At 33.2% G+C, this 25191-nt stretch overlaps 2 protein-coding genes across 2 annotated transcripts; both read right to left on the reverse strand.

Annotated features, from left to right (window-relative positions):
- Positions 1-1100: 1100 nt before the first annotated feature.
- On the reverse strand, positions 1101-5021 carry LOC136977358 (mucin-2-like). Its single transcript, XM_067272817.1, is given in 4 exon segments — positions 1101-2024; positions 2026-2259; positions 4282-4457; positions 4991-5021. Coding segments are annotated over 4 exon segments (1365 nt in total).
- Positions 5022-10781: 5760 nt separating this feature from the next.
- Positions 10782-13772, reverse strand: LOC136977346 (uncharacterized). The gene is made up of 2 exons (XM_067272807.1): positions 13705-13772; positions 10782-11680 (listed from the first exon to the last, which is right to left on the reverse strand). Exon 2 carries the CDS (start codon positions 11564-11566, stop codon positions 10922-10924), a length of 645 nt encoding a protein of 214 aa, XP_067128908.1. The 5' UTR covers positions 11567-11680; positions 13705-13772; the 3' UTR covers positions 10782-10921.
- Positions 13773-25191: the final 11419 nt, after the last annotated feature.

Here is a 25191-nt window from a genome sequence, read left to right on the forward strand (position 1 = left end):
CATAATACTGTGCAATAAATATTTAGTTTTAGTCAGTAAATAAAAGTTTTAATTTTACTCATAAATTTATTAGTTTAATTTTAATCAATAAATGATTTATAAAATGTTATTTTATAGTTATTCCGAAATATATGCTTGTTTTAATAATGAAAAATTCCATTATTTAATACATTTTACAACCAGAGTAAATGCATATAAATATCCATTTATTATTAATTTATACATAACTTTATTTATTATATATTTCTATTTTCATATTGCTCATCTTAGAAGCAAACAAACTAAAAATTATAATAGCAAATGAAAAATGAATTCAACAACAAATTTGCATCTGTTAATCCCATTCCCAAAAATTTCAGTAATTGTAATTTATTTATAAGAAAAAAAAACACTTATTTATTCACATTGAAGCTGTAGATAATTTGCATAATACCAGTATCCAAGTATCGTTAAATACCTCCAATTATCTAATAAATCCTTGTAATTTTCCAATAATTTTTCTAAGAACTTGTTCACATCGTGACATTTTATATTATTTTGATCTTTTATTAGATAACAATCGTCGATGCATTGAAAAAATTGCTCTATGCTTCTGTCTATAAAGGCATTAACTTGATCAATTTCTTGTATGATACATGCAATAATCTTAATATTTTTAGAAATATTTGGGCATGAATTGATTATGGTTATTAATATGTCACATTTTTCACATTCAGGTATAATGGTAGTCACTATCGGCGTTGTTGGTGATGTCCGAGTTGCCTCTGTTGTTGTCGTCACAGCAGGCGTTATTGTTGTCGTTTGAACGGGCGACGTTGTTGTCGTCGGAGTTGCATCTGTTATTGTCGTCACAGCGAACGTTGTTGTTGTGGTCAGAGCGGGCATCGTTGTAGTCGTCGGAGTGGTCGTTGTTGTTGTCGGAGCAGTAGTTGTTGTAATCGTCCGAGTGGTCGTTGTTGTTGTCGGAGCAGTAGTTGTTGTTGTGGTCGGAGCGGTCGTTGTTGTGGTTGGAGCAGGAGTCGTTGTTGTTGTCGGTGCAGTAGTTGTTGTAGTCGTCGAGGTGGGTGTCGTTGTTGTTGTCGGAGCAGTAGTTGTTGTAGTCATTGGTGTGGTCGGAGTGAGCGTCGTTGTTGTGGTCGAGAGTGGGTGTCGTTGTTGTTGTCGGAGCAGTAGTTGTTGTAGTCGTCCGAGTGGTCGTTGTTGTTGTCGGCAGTAGGCGTTGTTGTTGTTGTGGTCGGAGCGGTCGTTGTTGTGGTCGGAGTGGGTGTCGTTGTTGTTGTCGGAGCAGTAGTTGTTGTAGTCGTCGGAGTGGTCGTTGTTGTGGTCGGAGTGGGCGTAGTTGTTGTTGTGGTCGGAGCGGTTGTTGTTGTGGTCGGAGCGGTCGTTGTTGTGGTTGGAGCAGGAGTCGTTGTTGTTGTCGGTGCAGTAGTTGTTGTAGTCGTCGAGGTGGGTGTCGTTGTTGTTGTCGGAGCAGTAGTTGTTGTAGTCGTCGGAGTGGTCGTTGTTGTGGTCGGAGTGGGCGTCGTTGTTGTTGTCGGAGCAGTAGTTGTTGTAGTCGTCGGAGTGGTCGTTGTTGTGGTCGGAGTGGTCGTTGTTGTGGTCGGAGTGGGCGTCGTTGTTGTCGTCAGAGTGGGTGTCGTTGTTGTTGTCGGAGCAGTAGTTGTTGTAGTCGTCGGAGTGGTCGTTGTTGTGGTCGGAGTGGGCGTCGTTGTTGTGGTCGGAGTGGTCGTTGTTGTGGTCGGAGTGGGCGTCGTTGTTGTCGTTGGAGTGGGCGTCGTTGTTGTCGTTGGAGTGGGCGTCGTTGTTGTTGTCGGAGCAGTAGTTGTTGTAGTCGTCGGAGTGGTCGTTGTTGTCGTTGGAGTGGGCGTCGTTGTTGTCGTTGGAGTGGGCGTCGTTGTTGTCGTTGGAGTGGGCGTCGTTGTTGTTGTCGGAGCAGTAGTTGTTGTTGTCGTCGGAGTGGTCGTTGTTGTCGTCGGAGTGGTCGTTGTTGTGGTCGGAGTGGTCGTCGTTGTTGTCATTGGAGTGGGTCGTCGTTGTTGTTGTCGGAGCAGTAGTTGTTGTTGTCGTCGGAGTGGTCGTTGTTGTGGTCGGAGTGGGTGTCGTTGTTGTTGTCGGAACAGTAGTTGTTGTAGTCGTCAGAGTGGTCGTTGTTTGTGGTCGGAGCGGGTGTCGTTGTTGTTGTTTGGAGCAGGCGTCGTTGTTGTTGAAGTTGTTGTAGGTCTTTGAGTGGTGGTCGTAGTAGTAGTAGTAGTAGTAGTACTACGGTGGTCGTCTTGTCATTTGTCTTTTTCCAATAATATGATTTGATCTTTCCCGATCGTAAACACTTCCCTATATTCCAATTATACTGAAAAAAAATTATTTTTGATAGTTTGAAATTTAGCATCTTGCCTCTTTTTTGGACGTTTTTATATCCTGATCTGCGATTTCAACGAACGAAATATACGAGTATGAATATTAATGTTGATGCTAAATATATTGATCTCATAATTCTTATATGTAGAGCAATCAAAATTGAAAGAAATAATCGTGTAATATCAAGCTACTCTCACTAAAGACATATCTGAACGAAGTTTTTCAAATCCAACTGAAATATTCAAAATAGAGAAACATGCTTATTTAAAGAATAAAGAAGACTATCTGGATAAGATGGGAACAATTGGAAAATTTCTGGAACAATCGCTCTAACTAAGCCGAAATAGATAAGCCTGGACAGCAGATGTGAAGGTCCACATTCTCATCACATTATTTTAACTTTTTGTGCCCTGTGACCAACGAAGAAAGACCCTTTTCCCATATCTATGGTAGATTCGTTCAGACTAAAAAGGAAGCGGTCAAAAGATGAATAATGAGCCCTGGGAAATATGTCTTGGTTGCTGTCATGCAGATTCCCTATAACAGTAACAGTGCTGGGCATTAGTGATGATTAAATTTTCAATCATGATTGAAATTAATTAACTAAATTAGTGTCATTTTCGTCTCTCCATTTGTCTGTCCGTTCGCTGTTTATCCATCTATCCGCCGATGGCTAAAGGATAACGGTCTTCAATTTAAAAACTGCAGCTCAATAATCTCATCATTATAACCTACGTATAATTAACACTAACACCAACTGTTATACCTTTGATTGTAATTTATAGAAATTATTTATCTGTAACGGAACCTGTATATAGGGAAAACCTGTCTACTAAAGAAGAGTTGTTCGGATCTTTCAGGCAGGATTGACTGTATATTGAAAACTGGACAAATTAAATCATATTACGAACAATCCATTTTGCAAAAATAGCGTACTATAGCAACGACGTATATTAAGAAGTGGGGTAATTTGAATTTAAATTAGTTAATTATGATTTAAGAGTTGTAACCATGACGTAGACAACACTTACATCTCTGCATATAAGTGTTCATTCTAGTGCTATACTAAATAAAGTCAGTATTATAATATTTGGTGTTAACATTTTTAAAAGGATCTGTGCTATGAACACACAGCCAAAAACTAGTCATGTTCTACACAAATTTGCGCGAAGACATATCTCTGCTTAAAGCATAATTAAGTAAACAACATTATCAAAGCATTACACATTTCAGAATTCCAACGGGAGCATACTAAGTAGGTCAGGCTTGGTTGTAGTAGGATTTAATTGATGGAACAAAGATATAGACAATGCCACACGTAGACATTCTCAAAATAAAAACACATTAGTGTCCACTTAAAACAAATTTTCGGCTATAACGAACCAATTTTAAAAGTACAAATGAAACACCCATAAGAGCAATGTTATTTTTTTTTCAGGCTACAACAAACCTGTATATAAAGAACAGTACTCGTATTTAAAAAAATACTAATAATATAAAAAATTTATATCTTTAAATTAATAATTTTATAATCTAATGGTAAATATATCCAGTAGATCCTCGTCTTACGACCTAATTACTTTTTGCAAAATAGTCGTTATGCGAATCGTCCGTTATCCTATCAGTTTAGTGTTATAAACAGAAGTTATTTTCCTGGAAACAAATTTTACTTACCTAACTTAAACATTGTTTTCTAACAAGAACATATTGATGTTAAATTTAGCATTTTACACACTCAAAATATTAAACAACATCAGATATAAAAAGAAGCATAAAAAAAATCTCGGTCGTAAAGCGGGGATCTAACTGTATTTAATAGTAATGAATATTAAATTGCATGATTTTTATTACGTGAATTTCGAATGTTATGAATTCTACAGATAAATTAGTTATTTATATAATTTATATAAAATAAAAGTAACTTACTGAATTTATACTTTCCAATGTGGAGATGAATGATTCAATCTTTTGTCGTAAACTGTTATCATTGTCATTGTCATTATCATTATTCTCTATTCCATTAAGAACATGATTCCACCAGATAAGACTACCGAGAAATCCCACTTCCGGTTTCTCATCGCCGTATACACTCAGACATATTCCTTTGTTAAAAACATAAAATTTTTATTTTAAATCGACACTTCAACGATAAAAATATCGAAAAGTTCTTTTTAATTTACATCAAAACAATTTACAACACCAATCAGTACAATTACAAATTTGTTATTGATTCCAATTAAATTTAATCAGTGGTCAAACAATTATATTTAGTGTGAGAAACAAAGAAAAAGGAAAGTTTGATTGGATAATGGAAACTCATGGAAAGTCTGTCCTAGCTGGATGCCTGCAGAGAAGATTCTCTTTAGGTGTAATGCATGCAAAAATTCACCGTGAAACTCCGGTGTCCAACGACTTCGTGAGGCGCGAACCTTCGACTGACTATTAAGTGTTCAGTGGTTTTATCAACTTGCCCTCTGCTAGATGTAAATATAAGAATTTGAATACTAAGAAAGCCTTTTTCAATACCTCAGTTCCTTCCACCTTGTTTTAGGCCTTCACCGAACCCACGATAGACTAGTAAAATCGGTCGATGGTAGACAGAAACCATGAATGATAAGTGAAAAAATGGACTTACCAATGAAGAAAACTTGGAGAAGTAACTTCATCCCTTTCTTTTAGTGTTTATGAAAGGAAAATTATATTACTTTATATTTTAAAAGACTAGTCAAACCCACAAGAGAAATTTTTAATTCAGTGTTCACCTCAGTTCATTGACATCTGGCTGTCAACACAATATTTTAGCAGGCGACAAACAATTTACAAAGGATGGAAAATTTTTACTTCCGCCATCTGAACGCATTTAATTTTATAAAATTAAATTGAAAAATATAACCCAATTATTATTAAAATAAAACCTATTTTTAAATGCCAATCAGAAGTAATTTCAGGCATTAATTGTGCAAGTAATAAGATTAATTACATCTATCAATATTTTTATCCTAAAGCCGCCCATTAGGGGCAGAGTGAATAAAACCACTGTTTCTATCTAGTCTGAGATTCGCACAGACGACAGCTAATCTTGTGGACATTCCTGGATTTTCTTTACGGTTGTAACACCTAAATAGGAGCTAGTTTCCTGTAGAAACAGGCTTCAGGAGGAATTTTTTCCTTGGTACGTGTCACGTTGCCGTAGACAAATAAACCAAACCTGCCATGAAGCATGACAATAGCACGTATGTTTAATTTTACGTTATTTAAGAATACTGCAACTTAAACACTAACTATATAGTGTATTTACTCGGACACATGGCAAATTTCATCACTAATTTTTATTCAGTTGATTATTATTTGCATATCAACTGAATAAAATAATGATGAAATTTGCCATGTGTCCGAGTAAAATAAACTATATAGTTAGTGTTCAAGTTGCAGAATAAGTACCGGCACGGTTTCGTAAATACTTATTTAAGAATAGTTTATTAGAGCATAAAATTGTGCAAAAATTAGCATTCTTTTTCCTCATATATTAAATAAATAAACTTATTTGTCAGCATAAATTAGGTCAAACTCGTGTATGTTGAGAGTTTAATGTTTACGCATTATCCAACACCTGAATCACACAGAATATGTTAATTTAAATTGCAACGTAGGTTAGAATGCGTACTTTATAACTGTATATTATAATGCAAGAATATTCTTAATTCGTTGCCCAAATACTAATCTGTAATTAATTAATATAGGAAATATTGATCAAGTAGTTATTCTCGAAAAATAATGCACTCAAATTCCAAGAATAAACGAATTTTTTCATATTAGGATCAATGAAATGAATTAGTGAATCGTTACTTTTCTTCGATTTTTTCCCTACTGACTTTCCTGTGTAAGCAAAAAATGATAAGTTTGATTGTTTAACTACCCTGTACCAGAATTTCGGCCACAGAAATGTTTTCTGTCCTGTAGTAACGTCACGTTACGTCTTTTGCGTTACGTTACGTGTGCCTGTCTAAACGCAACTTAACACTTAAATTCATATCTCTAATTGATTATCTCTCAAAGTATATATGAATGTGGGAATCCAGGGTTAAGAAAGTGTCATTTCTCACCCCTGTTTGGCCTCAGATCGGAATGATCTGCGTGCAGGGTCACTGGATGAGAATTTAGTAATATTTTATTTGGGTACAGGAGGTTTGTGTGATCTTCCTGAAGATTTTTCCTGACACAAGCCTAATTAGAGTACTAGGCACGCTATTAAGTGAATTATTACTTTTTGAGAGTGAGTGATCGTAGATTCGTGATAAGACTTTCTCTGATATTTGAGATCAATGACAAGAGCATTTTAAGAAACAAAACAAACTTTTGTAGGAACAAAATATAAATAATAATACAGATACATAAGATAATTATATCCTTATCTGGGATATAATTTTATAAATTAAGTCTCTATCTGGACGTGTGAGAGTTTTCATCAATTTAAACACACTACCTCCATTGAAGATCTTGACTGCTGTCTCTGAATGTGGTAGCAAAAGTTCGACATACGGCAGTTAATAGAGGACGAGGTGGAGAAATAGATAACTGGGGAACTAGTACAAAAGGAAATCCACCAAGAACTCCCCGAATACTTGTTTTTGTTCTTAGTTGGTTAATATGGAGAAACTCCCCGAATTATGGGAAATCACCCTTTTATTTGTAAGACTTTTCCAATAGAAATTATGGATTTATGTTAGCTGACAGGATGTATATATGGGTTAGATATCCAGATGTTTGTTAGATTAGAGATAAGCTCTTGTGAAAAGAAGTTCGATTTTCCCTTTTGGCACAAAAGTGTGATGTGTCATTCGTTAATGAAAACAAGATGTACGGTAAAAAATAAATTTTACCACTTTAGTTTAATAAATATTTTGAAGGAGACTAATTTTACTAAATAAGAAAACGGCAAATCTTTGTTCTCTTTATCAGAAAGGAGAAAATGGTTTGGATTAAAATTCAGATTAGGTTGTTTGCAGGGACGGATTTACCTATCCAGGGGCCCTGGGCACAAATTCAGTGGCTCTTAAAGGGGGACCGGATTTACCAATCCAGGGGCCCCCTTTAAGAGTAGGCAAATTTGATGATTTAGAAAATTTTCACAAAATACTGTACTTTCAACTAGATTTCAACGAGGAAGTTGTAAATTTCATTTTAAAATAAGGTTATGGTAAACATACATATAATTTATTGTGTAAAACTAATTCTTTTAATTTAATCGAAAAATACCTATGTAAAATTTTTTCCCGAAATTTTTCGATGTTTTATAGGTTTTTTCCCGGGTTTGGTTTTCTTTGCCTGTGGCCCTCATGATTAGGCCACACTAGGCTGTCGCTGTAATAGGAAAAAAAAATTATGTTTAAACATAGTTTTGTGGGGGCCCTGGGCACCGGCCCCAAATGTCTTTATGTAAATCCGGTCCTGGTTGTTTGCTAGATTGATTGAATAAAAGGTAGAGTTTAATCTTTTAATTTCTTTTCTTTTTATACATCATCCTCTTTGTACTTTTAACTACATCATCTTTGATTTTGGATTTGATATCTTTTAATGCGATTTTGCTCATTCTTCAAATGAGCAAAATCGCATTAGAAGATTAATTGTTATCCAAGATTAGAAGTGAAATTTAACATTTTCTTTCGAGTTATTGTTTTTTCTTTACTAAGAATAGGAGTACATTTACAATATAAATATCCAAAAAATCTGTACCCTCGTTGTATTTGAGGTCTTGCAAAATAATTTTGTATTCTCAATTGTCGTATGAAAGGAAATTGTAACTCGGGTCTCTATATCGTTCCCTCCGCTTGATTGCAATAATAATTTATACAAACTTTAGGATCGAGCTTCATTTTGTACTTCTCAATAACGATCCAACATTAGCAAATAAAATTAAGTGATATTTATAACTGTTTAAAAGATAAAACTAATAATGTTTTTCCACGAAAAAAGACGATTTTTTTCTTGCTCACAGATTTCAATTCGATTTCGATAGTATCTATGTAATTTTTCTTTAACGGAAAATACAAAGTTGTCGGATAAAAACTCTAACTATCTGATCTTTTTTGCCCATAACAAGTATAACTCTTAATAATGGAGCAGTTATTTCTAACATGATGGGAAGTAATGCAACTCGTATAACCCTTTTACATTTACATCCACAGTTTCATTATTTACTCAAAAATAAATTCTGCCAATTTAGAATTTGCTAATGAAAATTATGTTGTCGTTTATTGGCATCAAACAATTTACTTTCTTTATGTTTAATAAAAACTAATGTTATAAAATATGTTTTATCTTCTAGTAGCTTGTCTTTTTCTGTTATGATCTCCTTGAACGTAACAACATAATCATTATTATGATTAGATATGTTAAAACAGAGTCTTGGAATAATAACTCTGCAAAGCTCAACTGCCCAATTTCCGTGTAAATTAATAGAGAGACTCGTTTTGTTACCTTTTGTAATTCTTCGGTATAAAACCTTCCTTCTAGAATCTTATTATTTGTGTCTTTCAATACATAAGTCAGAGAATGCGATAGAAATGAATTGTGAATAAGAAATATATCTTTCGTCCACCGGGGTAGATATCCGCGACTAAATGTTTTACGAATTTTCGAAATTCGAATTATTAATAGATTGTCAATATTAAATTTAAATTATTTTTTCTTTTATATAATACAGACTATCAAAAATTGTGCCGTAATGAAAAAGACTAACTTCGGATGGAGCCATTCCGATACTTCTGTGGAAACTATTATTATATCCTTTTACAATATCGTTTAATTTATCAATGTATTGATAAGAATTACCATAAGTAAATAATCTATATATTTTATTTCGTAAAGTTTTATTTAAACTCTCAACCACGGAAGCCTTTGTGTCTGAATGAGTCGAATAATGATTAATTATATATGTTTTAAAAGATGCACTCACCTTCAATACATTTATGTAAAATTAACTACCAGTATGAATTCTTTCAGGCTAACTTCATTAGTTATCTTCACCCTCTTTAAGCTAACTTGTTAAACCATTTTCATTGTCTACACGCTAGGTCGATCAACATCTTGACCATTCGTTTCAAAAACTTATACCCAACGAGTGTTGAGTATAATTTTTTGGCTCGAAAAAGTTTGTCAATGCATGACCAGATTCAAACATAACCCGACAGTAAGTAGTTTGTTAAAACAATAAGGATAAGTCTGACCCTCAACACGAATCGAGAATTTACTGCTTTTTAATAAGAGACAGACGTGTTAATATGGATATGTCAGGTGCAGATTTTAATTTTCGATCTATAGGTGAAAGGTAATTACGACACGTCAATACCGAGTACTGTACAGTTTTTTTTACTATATTCGTTATCCTTCAAGATATATTAGTGTCGTGGGATGAAACAGTCATAATTTAACTCATAACCTAACAATTGACACCTTTGAATTACCAGAGATTTATAAATAGTATAAACGAAGCATGTATGTAGCATAGTAACGACGAAAGCATACATACAAACCAAATGATTATAAGTAATATAATATCTGTGATTTTCGTTTCTATATAATAGCATAATTATTCCTAATTACGCTATAATATAGAAGCGAAAATGACAGAATTGATATTAAATGTTTTGAAAGTTTGGTTTATTTGTTTACAGCAAAGAGAGGCATGGGTGATCTGTCGTGAGAGGTACTGGTACTTCCCAGGAGCATTTACTATGCAAACTGACCCCTATTTAGGTGTTACAAACGTAAAGAGAACCCGAAAATTCTCTTTGGCCACCCCTTTGGTGAAGATGAAATCTACGATCAATCACTCACCACTGATGGATACCACAATGAAGGTGCCCTGACATACAAGTTAATACTCTGAAAATGAACACGAATTTGCACACGTGTATACACAATATCTAAGAGTATACTCGTTATCCGCAGTACTATGATTAATGTTCAGGTCAATATGCAATTCTGGCCCACTGAATATTGGTGTTAGTTATTCTATTCTTAACTTTATGATCGAATAAGAAAAAAAACAAGGTATAATTTAATTAAATTCGTATCAGAGCATACTCAGCTCGTTTATACATTAGATAATAATGTAAATTGCATCTCAACAATTATGAGAAGCTCTATAAATTCAGAAGTTATGTTATGAATGCATAATATACTGCAATAAATATTTAGTTTTAATCAGTAAATAGAAGTTTCAATTTTACTCATCAATTTATTAGTTTAATTTTAATCAATAAATGATTTATAAAATGATATTTTATAGTTATTCCGAATTATATGCTCGTTTTAATAATGATTATTACATTATTTAATACATTTTACAACCAGAGTAAATGCATATAAATATCCATTTATTATTAATTTATACATAACTTTATTTATTATATATTTCTACTTTCATATTGCTCATCTTAGAAGCAAACAAATTAAAATTATAATAGCAAATGAAAAATGAATTCAACAACAAATTTGAATCTGTTAATCCCATTCCCAAAAATTTTCAGTAATTGTAATTATTTATAAGAAAAAAAAACATTATTTATTCACATTGAAGCCGCAGAGAATTTGCATACCACCAGTATCCAAGTGCCTTATAAAGTTTCCAAGTATCCAATAAATCCTTGTAATTTTCCAATAATTTTTCTAAGAACTTGTTAACATCGTCACATTTTATATTATTTTGAGCTTTTTTTAGATAACAATCGTCGATGCATTTAAAAAATTGCTCTATACTCTCGTCTATAAAGTTGTTATCTTGATAAATTTCTTCTGTGATACATACAATAATTTTAATACTATTAGAAATATTTGGGCATGAATTGATTATGGTAATTAATATGTCGCATTTTTCACATTCAGGTATGATGGTAGTCACTATGGGCGTAGTTGGTGATGTCGGAGTTGCCTCTGTTGTTGTGGTCGGAGCGGCGGTCGTTGTTGTCGTCGGAGCGGGCGTCGTTGTTGTCGTCGGAGCGGGCGTCGTTGTTGTCGTCGGAGCGGGCGTCGTTGTTGTAGTCGGAGCGGGCGTCGTTGTTGTCGTCGGAGCAGTAGTTGTTGTTGTCTCTGGAATGGTCGTTGTCGTTGGTGTAGTTGAAGTAGTCGTTGCAACAGTGGTAGTGGTTGATGGAGTTATTACAGGTGTTTGAGTGGTAGTCGTGGTTGTAGTGGTGGTTGTGAAAATCATTATAGGTCTTGGAGTTGTCGTAGTACTTGGTCGTGGTATAAAGTCGAGTTGTCTTTCTCCAATAATACGAATTGATCTTTTCGATGATAAACACTTGTCTACACTCCAATTATACTGAAAAAAATTTATATTAATAGTTTGGAATTTAGCATCTTACCTCTTTTTTGTATCGTTTTTATATCCTGATCTGCGATTTCAACGAACGAAATATACGAGTATGAAAATTAATGTTGATGATAAATATATTGATCTCGTAATTCTTATATGTAGAGCAATCAAAATTGAAAGAAATAATCGTGTAATATCAAGCTACTCCCGATAAAGAGATTCTTAATATATCTGAACGAATTTGTTCGAATATAACTGAAATATTCAAAGTATAGAAACATGCTTATTTAATTAAAGAATAAAAAACAAATTAAAGTATCTGGATAAATTGGGAATAATTGGAAAATTTATGAAACAATCGCTCTAGCTGAGCCAAAATAGAGAAGCCTGGGCAGCAGGTATCCTGGTTCTCATCCTCCTCACCCAGTATCAAAAAGCAGAAGGATTTTATTAACTCTTGTGCCCTGTGAGCACAAAGAAAACCCTTTTCCCCATATCTATCGTGAGTTCGTTCAGACTAAACAAAAGCGGTCGAAAGCTGAATAATGAGCCCTGGGAAATATGTCTGGGTTGCTGCTCGTGCAGATTCGCTATTATGGTAACAGTGTTGGGCATTAGTTGACTAAATTTTCAATCATGATTGAAATTAACTAACTAAATTAGTATTATTTAGTCTGTCCACTATCTGTCTGTCCATTTATCTGTCAGTTTGCTGTTTATCCATCCGTCCGCAGATGGGTAAAGGATAACGGTCTTCAATTTGAAAACTGCAGCCCAATAATTTCATCAATATAACCTAGTTATAATTAACAAATAATTTCTATAAATTACAGTAAAACCTGTCTATAACGGAACCTGTATGTAGCGGAAATCGGTATACTACTGTTTCGTACTAGACAGGTTGTTCGGTTCATTACAGAGAGGCTTGATTGTATATTGAAGACTGGACAAATTAAGTCAAATTACGAACAATCTATTTTACAAACGTAGCGTACTATAGCAATGACTTATATTAAGAAATGGTGTAATTTGAATTTAAATTAGTTAATTATGATTTAAGAGTCGTAAACATGGCGTAGACAAGACTTACATCTCTGCATATAAGTGTTCATTCTAGTGCTATACTAAATAAAGTCAGTATTATAATATTCAATGTTAACGTTTTTGTGCTAAGAAGACACACCAAAATCAAACGAAATGACATGAAACTCCAGGAAAATAAAAAATAGTTATAATCTAAAAAGATGGGGGTGAAAAGCTATTTCTGCTTCAAGTTTAATTAAGTAAACCAGATTACCAATGCCATTAGACATTACACATACCATTACACATTATATAATGTCAACGGGAGCATACTAAGTAGGTCAGGTTCGGTTGTATTAGTATTTGATTGATGGAACAAGGATAAAGACAATACCACATATGAACTTTCTCCAAATAAAAACACATTAGTGTCCATTTATACCGAATTCTCAACTATAAAGCACTAATTTTAAAAGTACAAATGAAACACCCATAAGAGCAATGTTATTTTTTTTTCAGGCTACAACAAACCTGTATATAAAGAACAGTACTCGTATTTAAAAAAATACTAATAATATAAAAAATTTATATCTTTAAATTAATAATTTTATAATCTAATGGTAAATATATCCAGTAGATCCTCGTCTTACGACCTAATTACTTTTTGCAAAATAGTCGTTATGCGAATCGTCCGTTATCCTATCAGTTTAGTGTTATAAACAGAAGTTATTTTCCTGGAAACAAATTTTACTTACCTAACTTAAACATTGTTTTCTAACAAGAACATATTGATGTTAAATTTAGCATTTTACACACTCAAAATATTAAACAACATCAGATATAAAAAGAAGCATAAAAAAAATCTCGGTCGTAAAGCGGGGATCTAACTGTATTTAATAGTAATGAATATTAAATCGCATGATTTTTATTACGTGAATTTCGAATGTTATGAATTCTACAGATAAATTAGTTATTTATATAATTTATATAAAATAAAAATAACTTACTGAATTTATACTTTTCAATGTGGAGATGAATGATTCAATCTTTTGTAGTAAACTGTTATCATTGTCATTATCATTATTCTCTATTCCATTAAGATAAGTATTCACCAAAATACTAGTCAAAAGTGCTCTTTTTACTTCTGGATCCTCATCGGCATATACACACAGACATATTCCTTTTTTAAAAACAAAATTTTCATTTTAAATCGACACTTTAACAGTAAAAATATCGAAAGTTCTTTTTAATTTATATCAAAACAATTTACAACACCAATCGGTACAATTAGAAATTGGTTATTGATTTCAATTAAATTTAATCAGTCGTCAAACAATTATATTTAGTTTGAAAAACAACTGTGCTAGCTGGATGCCTGCAGAGAGGATCCTCTTTAGGATAATGCATGCAAAAATACCACGCGAAACTACTTCGTGAGGAGACTGAATATTAGTGTTCAGTGTTTTTATCAACTTGCCCTCTGCTAGATGTGAATATTAGAAAATAAAGGAAAATAGTAAAATTGGGATAACTAATAGAGAATAAACTTGAAAAATAAGGGATTAAAACGGAAGATAAACCAAATTTAAATTAATTTGATATTATTTTGTGTTTAAGTTGATGAGAACAATGCACATGTGTGATCACCTAAAAGCGGCTTTCCAGGAGAACTTTCTATGTTAACTGCCCCATTTGGATGTTAGAAGGGTGAAGAAAATCCCTAAAATTGCATCAGCTAGAAGCGTTTAGTAGTTTTACCGAGTATCTTAGAAATAACTAGTAAGTTAGATTTAGTAAATTTTTTTAAATTTAAATTGTAAGGTAAGAAAAGAAAGAGTAATTTAAAAAACAACCCGATAAATTTTTAGAATTTTAATCATAACTAAATAAATTCTAGCGGATTTGAATAAATTTTACTGTTAATTAAACAAATTTCTTACCTTTTTTTTAAATAAAATTTGTGATAGAAACATCTAAATAAAATAACTGCTTGAGATCAGAACTATAGTTATGATAAGTACAGAATTAAAATATTAATAATTTAATTTAAAAAATTAACTTCTAATAATTAAATCAAAACTCATTTCATGCGATTCTGTAAAAATATAAAACTTTTATAAGACTAATCTTAACGTAATGAACGATTTTTTTCTTATTAGGTTAATTAATTGTATTTTTACACCTTATGAATACTAAAAGGGCCTTTTTCAATTACCTCAGTCCTAGACCTTCCACCATTTTTTGGCCTTGACCGATCTCCCGACAGACTTGTGGGATCGATCGATGGTGGATAGAACAAACGAATAATGAGTGGAAAAATAGGCTTACCAATAAAGAAAACTTGGAGAAGTAACTTCATCCTTTTCTTTTAGTGTCTACGAAAGAAAAATTATTTAACTTTATATTTTAAAAGAATATAATCAAAATTACAAGAGAAATTTTTGATTCAGTGTTCACGACAACCCGTTAACATCTGGCTGTCAACGCAATATTTTAGCAGGTGACGAGCAATTTATAAAGGATGGAAAATTTTGTACTTCCGCTATTTGTATGCATTTAATTTTATAAAATTAAATTGAAAAATATAACCCAATTATTATTAAAATAAAATATATTTTTAAACGCAAATCAGAAATAATTTCAGTCATTAATTATGCAAGTAATAAGATTAATTAGATCTATTTTTTATCGTAAAGCCGCCCACCAGGGCTGAGTAAATAAAACCACTGTATTTAGTCATGGATTCGCACCTGTGCAACATGCTAATCACGTTGACGTTCCTGGATTTTCTTCACGACCGTAACAACCTAAATAGGAGCTAGTTTCGCATAGCAACAGGCTCCAGGAGGCATTTTTCTTCGATAGGTGTCACTTATCCGTAAATAAATAAACCAAACCTACCATGAAGCATAACAATAACACGTATGATTAATTATAGGTCATTTAAGAATAGTTTATTAAAGCAAAACTCCATAAAATGGTACAGAGATAGGCATTTTTCTTTCTCGTATATTAAATAAACGTATTTGTCGACATAAATTAGGTCAAACTCGTGTATGTTGAGAATTTAATGTTTACGCATTATCCAACACCTGAATCACACAGAATATGTTAATTTAAATTACAACGTATGTTAGAATGCGTACTCTATAACTGTATATTATAATGCAAGAATATTCTTAATTCGTTGCCCAAAATACTAATCTGTAATTAATGAATATAGGAAATATTGATCAAGTAGTTATTCTCGAAAAATAATGCACTCAAATTCAAAAATTAAACGAATTTTTTCATATTAGGATCAATGAAATAAATTAGTGAATCGTTATTTTTCTTTAATTTTTCCCTACCGACTTTCCTGTGTAAGAAAAAATGATAATTTTGATTGGATAATGTAACTACCCTGTACCAGAATTCTGGCCACAGAAATGTTTTCTGTCCCGAAGTAACGTCACGTTACGTCTGTTGCGTAACGTTACGTGTGTTTGTCTAAACGCAATTTAACACTTAAATTCATATCCCTAATTGATTAGCTTTCAAAGTATATGTGAATGTTATACTGGAAGTATCTACGTAAAACGTACTCAATCGTGAAAAACTGGATAGAACTGTGAGGTCACGGACAGGTCCGAACTGTCACAAAATTCGCGAATAAACAGTTAATTTAGAGAAAAAATTTAATTGTTTTAAAAGGCAAAAAAAATGGTTGTAATCCGACTCCTTTTGTTTATAGCAAACTGCGATGCAGAAACTATAAATCGTAGAAGGAAAGTCGTCCTTTGATCGGTGAGAGATCGAATTCAGCTTCGATTTTGGCCTCTCTCGCGCTCCAAATGAGGAAACCCGTTATGCTTCGTAACGAGGGACCAGCCATTCGGGAGGCGCGATTGAGGGAGAATGACCGATCAGAAGGGAGGAAAGGAAGAACGAATATTGATATAATCCTCGATCTTCAAGGACAGACAGCCGTTCCGTAAACCGGGCAAACTGTGCACCTGCACGCGGTTAGTCAACGCGAAAAACGCAGTTTTCCGTCCATTATGCCCGACTGGTGACCGTGTCGCAACAGAGTCTCCCCACCTGCCTCACGAACTGATTAACGTCACTGCTCCGGGACCAACTTCGATCGATGAACGATAAAACAACATGGACGCTCAGGGCTTCCGAACAGCCGATTGTGTTAAAAAAATTTTTTGTTTCGTAGTGTGTTTATTTTATGTTACAATAGACGGTTTTTGTAAGCGGTTTGCCATCTTTATCTCCGCTGCCACTACCCACATATGAAAGGACCCTAAACCATTACTGACGCGCAATTAACTGATTGCCCCTAGAAGTCGGCTTACTTACAACTTGATAAATACGAGACACGAAACGAAATACGTTCGAAAGAAAACGTACAAATCGAAGAACATAACCAACGAAAACTTCAAGAAACATTTAAACTACACATATGTGCAGACAGAGGAAACACACGTGTGTGTTTTCGAAAACTGAATTCGTCACTACATGCATCTTAAACAGAAATGGAGTGTCAGAGTCGAAGAGTGGAATATTTTTATGTGAGTGGGAGTCACCTTTAAAAAAATACCGACTCCGGAGTCGTGTATTTTTTTACCGACTCCCCATCCCGGATTTCAAATGTCTGTTGTGAAAATCGAAACAAAAATTCATCGTAGAGATCAGTGTGAATTGATAGCAATCGTAAACTTGATTGACATGTTGCATGGAACCAACTTACAACGGGCAATTGAACCATAGATTTACATGAAAAATTTTAACCTCGAACATCTTGGCCCGTGGATGTAAGTTCAAAATTCCCACTTCTTCTTGCCGAGTTATACGTGAACTCTGTAGCAAAATAATCGTGACACTGTGAAATAATGACATTAAATTAATCCGATCAAGGGAAATTAATCGCACCATGAAACTCCTGATCGTATTTAATTGTTTCGAATTCTTATAAGTCTGACACATAATCTCAGCACTGCATCTCCTTTATATCCGTAGAGATATCGCATAATGCACGTCCAGCGATCTCCAAAGACGAGTCATCTTTTTGGTCTCGGAGGATACTCGGGGACCAGTTTCTATGGATGTACTCTCGGAGAATTTTGTTTTCCGTAGTTAAGTATATCTGATATTGCCGGTGTGAGGTAATGACTGCGAGCTGCGAGTTTAAAGGTTGATTTCGATTGAAAATGTGATGTTAGACAAACTACCAGTACATGTCATTGGTCATATAACAATGCCAGTATTATTTAATTTCATCATTTTAATTTCGGGTTTTGGTAAATTGCTTAATCGACTACATTCAACCAATAAATTTAGTGGGGAAGGAGTCAAATAGATCCAAGTTCCCTCTTTGTCTATTCGGCTGGACATCGACTTTGAGTAAATCGTAACCTTTCGCTTGCACAATGTATTAACCGATGGTTCGTCGATCATAAACAATGCATATTCACATGAATGATAAGGCAATTTCCATGCTGCCACTTCCGGTGCGCATACGGTTATTACACTCGCTCTGCACTTCTGAATGTCGTGGGCTTCCAATAACATATACAACTGCCGATCTCGTGACAGAGCAATGTAAGGATATTCAACTTGATAAAAAGCAAATGCTTTCGTGTGAGAAAAATAAGCAGGAAATTTTATTATTTCAAAGAGGTCAAAATACTCTTCTGGAGTGATCAAAGAAACTTAGCAAAAATCCGAAGTATACAGGAACCGCGATTGCCGTTGTCGTGATCCATTGGTAGTACTTAAATACGTTATCTGCTGATAGTGGTTCTATTAAGGGCACTCCACTAGGTAACTATCCGTTCATTTCTGCTAGCACCTTCAATAACTGAGATTTTGATAAAAATAATAGGAGCTAAGCGGTTGCGCTCCAGCATTACAATCTCTTGTCATAGGTTGGTGATGCGTGATCGGAATTCGGTGATAGCGCTCTCGGAGTATTGTAAGGCAGTACTTATAAGAAATATGTAGCTAAACGTTTTGTAGGACTTTGTCTAAATATTCTTGTCTACGTAGTAAAATGTCTATGTACTTCCGGTTGTCTTTGGCGGCTCGAAGTGTTTGATTTAATACCGTCATTTAGGCTTCCAAGATGTGTATCATCCGTTGTTGATTTTTGTTCAGTTTGTCAAACTCGTTATTAGTGGCTTCGATTTCTTCTGAGGTTGCTGTCCCAAACAAAAACTTTAGGATCTTTTCTCCCATATTTAAGGCCTCGTTTGGTTCTTGGAGTATTACCGGTCGTAATCGTGGACTTAAATTCATTATACTCTGATTCTTAGTCAGCTAATTATTGGTTTAGCATAGCCACTTCGGTATCTGCTAGTGACTATAAATGTCTCATAGGAGCGTCCTGGTTTTGCTTAGCTCTTTTAATAACAGGAACTAATGAACATAGATGATAACGTAGATCGTTGAGATATTTATCATAGTCGTTAAATGAAATTTCTATTGCTATTGTCCATTAACTTGTAGTCATCAAGAAATTTCTTTGCGTTAGGAAGATAATTCCTTTTGTCAGTGCTGGTGCCATTGAATATGCCTAGTAATTAAAAGTTATAATTATCATATAAATGTAAAGCAGTACAAATGGGAAATGTAAAGTTTCCCATTGTGATCTACAAAAGAGTTTACATTAATATAATTTTCGATTTCAGACAATCTTAACTTTAAGAAATACGCTAATTCTGTACCAATTCTCTCCTTTTTTATTTGATTTTTTGGGATGACCTTTCTGTTGTAAAGGGGGAAAGGTCACCATTTACAAGTTCCAAAGAAACCGATAAGCACAGGTGATTTCTCTTGCTCGGATTTTTGGCCCTGAACCGAAGAACCTTGATTTACTACCGCAATTAGATTTGTTTTCGTGTCAAGCGACCTGCACCACGTACGTGTTGGAAGGACCCAGGGGTATTCTTCCAGGGGACTCTGACTCCTAAGAAAGTACCTAGACGAGGTATGCGATTAATCGGTTATTTGTTGAGTTTCAATTTTCTCTGCTGGGTCATCTACTTGACCGGAAGGAATAGAGGTCAGCATTATTTTATCCCAAGGGTCTAAAAGTTCTGTCAATTGTTGTTCTACGTGAGTTACTTGCTTATTTAGGTCATTTCCTTCGGACACATCGCTATCAAAAGTAAAGGTTCCAAATTCCATATGTGCGATTGCGTGATGAATTTCAAAATAGAATGCAATTTTTAATTATCAAAAATCAATTAATCATTTTCTACATGTCTTATTCTGATGGAATAATGCAACGTAAGACATAGGCAATCTGCCTAAAAGGAATACAGCACAGGAGGACTTTCTGTGAAAATTTTACCCCTATTTACGTGATAGACAAGTAAAGAAAATCCACGTGATCAGTCCATTTGTGAGGCTAGAACCCGCGACTGAATATTAATGGTTCTACCTAACTGCTTTTAAAGTTTTATTCATTCAATTTTTAAGAAAATTTAAAAATGCAATTTCATTATAGTTACTAATACAGTTTGCAATTATTGTTCATTTCAGGAAATTAAATAACTTACTATCCTTTTTAATTTTCCAATAGTGCACTTATCACGATAGTAAATTTAATGTCGAAGAGTATTAAATTTATTGCCAACATTCCTTACATTTTATGATAGATTTTGCACTCAATGTTATGAATTTCGAATGAAACGAATAAACTTGATAATAAAATAAAAACTATTGATCATTTTTATTGCAATACATTTTTTAGGAGAGTGCCATTAAGACAGGATTGTGACAGATTTTCTCGCTCAGAGCACCTGAAACTAAGTGATTTTTTCCAAAAAATAAGACAATCTAACACATTTTTGAAAATTTATTTATTTGAATATGATAAACAGCATTGTGATGGTGAAGAAAAATTCAGAATTCTTTCTCAGAAATTCATTTTATAGAGAAACTTGGAGTCCATTACTTAAATCAATGAAGTATTCTGGATTAAATTTGGGAAAAAAAGACATAACGAAATATGGCACTTTCATAATTATAGTAAGTAAAGTATATCTGGTTTATTATACATATTTTCTCATCAAAATTTTGATTAATTATTTCTCAATCGTAAATTTGTTATCCATTATATTCTACCAGATGTGTGCAATAATTACCTTCGTTTCTATTTACGTTTTTCATTATATAAAGAATAAAATTTGTCGTAATCTTTTGAAATTATTTAAAACGACGACAGTAGAAATGACGAGTGGAGTAAATAGAAAATCAATTGGAATTAAAGTTACTTTTATCTGGATATGTTTAATTATATATTGTATTTTTACTCTTATAAGTGAATACTACATTAGAAGCAAGAGAAAACCAGATGATTCCTTAAGTCATATATCAACACGAGTAACCGAAGAAGTTCTTATAAATGGGTTATACTATGCTTTAATTTCCATTCCACAATTGTGGTTAATTCTGCTTTTCACTTGTATATGTAAAGAGTTAGAAAGCGCATTTTTGCATTTAAGTAAAAGAATTAAAATGAATAGAAATAAATCTACAGAGATTATTTATATTCTCAGAACATATCTGACCATCGTAAACATTTGTAATAAATTAGGAGCTGTTTATTCCTTATTGTTACTTCTCCTGACTAGTTTAATATGTTTCATGCTGATCTTCAATTTCCATCTATTGTTAACCGCTCCACCGTTGAAATTATTTCAGTATGCAGCTATTTTCACTATAGAATCTCTCTCTCCGTTCTTTTACTTTATTGATTTATGCGTATCGAGTTCAAGAGTGACTGATGCTGCGAGAAACGTGTTAAATGACATTTATATAGTGTCCTTCGAGAATAATTTCATGCGAAATATTACATTTCAATTTACTCTTTATGCAAATTGCGTGCAAGAATTGCCACGTTTTACGGCTTACGGATTTTTTCACATAGACAAGAAGCTTATTGTTACTATTTTAAGTACAATTGTGACGTATTCACTCATTGTAAACCAGTTGTAAGAAATTTAGAGACTCTTCTTTCTTGCTAATAATAATGTTTTTAAACTTATGACGTCTTAAACTGTATCCTTTTAGTGTGAAGTTTTAAGCTGCAGTTTTATTATTCTTTATGTTTTATGTATTGCAATAATATAACAATTTTAGAAGAGGAAATTTATTACTGAATAGAAAGTAATACAGAAAAGATTTTGTGTTGCATTTTTTCCTTCTCTGCTACGCTTTCAAGTTGAGAAATATCTCAAAGTTCTATTGATAATAATCAATAATTATAATAAATTCTTGAAATATTAAAATATTTTTCGTTGCTCAATATTCCATAAATAAATACAAACATCGATATAAGTAGTAGTGGTTTAAGCCATACTAATCACAAATTTTAATTAAATTAACTTTATTTAACAATAGTGCAAAGTTTAATATATACCTAACAAGCAGATAAGCACGGCGTTGCTCGGGCATAAAGTAACGATAGCGAAGATAATAATTATTACCATATAGCCAATCTTACCCGTTTTCACAGAATTCAAGAATTAGGTCCTCCTGTTTCCAGAATAATTAGAGAATTTTTAGATGAGTCTAAAAATATAGTCGGTTTCCCGCAAAAAACCCCATCTGCGCCTGTAAATCTTGCACACCGCTGTCTCTTAACACTTTCATTGTTAAAGAATGAACTTCTTTCATCCGCACGTGGTACACTACCAAAACGCAGTTAAAAACAAAAAACTGCATTTAAAATAGTACAGTAGAAGCTGAGTTCTTTAGGAGAAGCCTTAACTCTTTCCCTATTCCCCACGGGGGAATTTCTAAAAATCCTTTTTTCATGTTCATTCTCGTAGCGTACCCTATTAAACACAGTAATAAACGCAAAAAACCGCACCTAAAATAGTACAGCGGAAGCAGAATTCTTCAGGATAAGCGATAATTCTCTTTTTCACTTCCATGGGGAATTTCGAAAGTCCCTTCTAAACGTTCTCGTGACGTACCCTGTATACCAAATTTTAACTTTCAACTTTTAACCGTTTTGGCTCCGCGTTGAGTGCAGAACGTTCGAGAGTGTTCTGGAATGTTCCACAATGATCTGGGATGTTCTGGGATGTTTTCGAAAGTTCCAGAACATTCCGGAACATTCTGGAAAGTTGTGAAATGCTCTCAAATACACTAGAATGTTCTGGGCTGTTCTAGGAATTTCTAGACAGCGAAATTTCCAGCCCTTATATCTTCAACAGCACGCGCTTCGGGTAAAAACGGGACCGTTCTTCACTAATGTGGGATAGAGCGCTACCACACCATATAACCCCCTTGATCGTATCGGGACTCGTTTTTGAGTTTTAGCGGCACGTATATTGTTCACTTACTTTTATAATATATATTGATTATTATGCCTTTGTTCCTTTCTATCGTAATTTAAAATTTAGTTTTGTATAATAGTACTTTTTTATATATTAGCAGGACTTATTATACTGGAAACTATATTAGACTAACTAAAAAACATTATTTCCGATCTGTACGACTAAATATTTGCATCCATGGTTTCCAGTCTTGTTAGTATATAAAATAGTACTAGTATAAAAAATAAATTGTAAATTTAATATATACAATTTAATTACTTAATGTTAAATTAATTATTTTTCTACGCGAGTAAGTTTTTTTACTTAAGATCTATGCATGGCAACTGTTTTTGGTACTGGAAGTTGATAGAGAGTTGGGGTCTTGCCAATGAACTGGCCACTGGAGTTTTTCGGGTTTTCTTCACCTTAGAGACACCCTGAACCCAAAAATGTCAAAAACTAATACTCAGGATATGGGTGTGTGTGTGTTTGTTTGTGCATTGGGTTTATTTCGTTGAATGTCTCAATATAGATTGAAGATTAAAAAACGAAATTTGGCATGTCATCAAGCATCAAGGGCAATTTACGCTATTACATTTTCGTATTTAAAGGTGAAGAGAGTAAGGAGATAGAGAGGGGGATCTTGTGTTATGCCTCCGGTTAATGATAATTTTAATCGTAATCTATATTTTCAATTATTTTTAAAAACTTATTGACTTACTTTTTAATTTTCTATTTATAAATTCAACTCTGATTTAGAAAATTAAGCAAAATTAAGCAATTCATTAATAAATAACTTTTTTATTATCAACTCGCGGGGTGAGGGAATTTCGACATGGATATTATATATAAACACCCGCGTATTCGAATGGAACGTTGTGTGAAAATTTCAAAGCAATCGGTGAAGAACTTTCAGAGATTAGCGGCTATGATCAAACGCACATTACATTTTCATTGGTATAGATTAAATGGATTGCTAATATATCATTATAAGAGCCAGTCATTTAAAATTTTTGGAATCATAATGCTTTAACAGTTGAAACACAAGCTACACAATGCCAAGAAATAGCAAACTTACAAAAGCTGATATTTGAAAGATATATAAATTATGAAATGCTGAAAAGTTTGAAGAAATAACTACAATAATTAATTAATTATTCTAAACTGTCCTGGCAATTGTATGGACAAAGCAAGAAAATTATGAATAACCGAAAAGTTTTGGTCTATCCATCTGTCCATTTTAATTTTGAAAACACAATTAGATAGATGAAAGCAGAGTTCAGATTTGGAATGTTTTATGATCCCGAGGTCCCAATCAAGTGTATATAAACCTGCAGTTTGAAGCGGAAATCACGTTATTTCAATTTAAAAATTCTTCTAAGTTTCGCTGATCGGCACGACTCTATTTCAGACAGGAAAACATTATGTAAAGGAGGCAACAGACCCCTAATTTGAAATGGCGTGCGTATATTTTAAGTTAAATTAATTACAAATTTGATAGCATTAATTGTTCAATTTTGGGTTGATGTTGAGAGTAGTTTTTCTAACTGAAAAGAAGTACATGCAAGAAAAATAACCTTACAAAGTTAAATAAGAAATTTTTTTACTAAGTAACAAGCAGCTATGAACTAGACAAAATAATTTAATTTTATTTGAACCTTTAATTGGTCAAATTAATTGGTTTTCAAGAAAACAGTTTTCCCGTTTATGCATCAAAATCAACAAAAAGTGGATTATTAATGAAAAAATAAAAGTATTAGACTAGAAATCCAGGTCTTACTCAAATAAAAAATTTATGGAGTATAATGACAAAAATAGACTATGGTCATAACAAGCAGTTTTCTCATGAAAACTGCTTCTTATGAAAACTGCATTTAAAATGTGTGGATTTTGAATGCTTTGGAAACTACTGGAGAGATACAATTACAAAAATTTTATCAAAACTGCCTAATAGCGTCTTTAATGTTATTTAAACGAAGGAGACAAACTGAATATTGAATTATTAGATTTCACCAAAAATGTGGCATTCTTATAATCGTTACATTTAAAAACGCAGTTAATTTCAAAATTCTTGTATAAATATCTTAATTATTATTATTATCAAATATTAATCATTATAAAAATTTAACACTTTTGTGTTTATTATAATATATCTAAAATTTCAATAGAATATTA

Source organism: Centruroides vittatus, unplaced genomic scaffold (assembly GCF_030686945.1).
Source record: "Centruroides vittatus isolate TY-2023 unplaced genomic scaffold, ASM3068694v2 contig_455, whole genome shotgun sequence".
In the NCBI taxonomy this organism is placed as follows: domain Eukaryota; kingdom Metazoa; phylum Arthropoda; class Arachnida; order Scorpiones; family Buthidae; genus Centruroides; species Centruroides vittatus.

What these genes read in the sequence shown, in the direction of transcription:
- LOC136977346 (XM_067272807.1), bottom strand. Translation starts at nt 11,566, where the DNA reads ATGATTTTCACAACCACCACTACAACCACGACTACCACTCAAACACCT.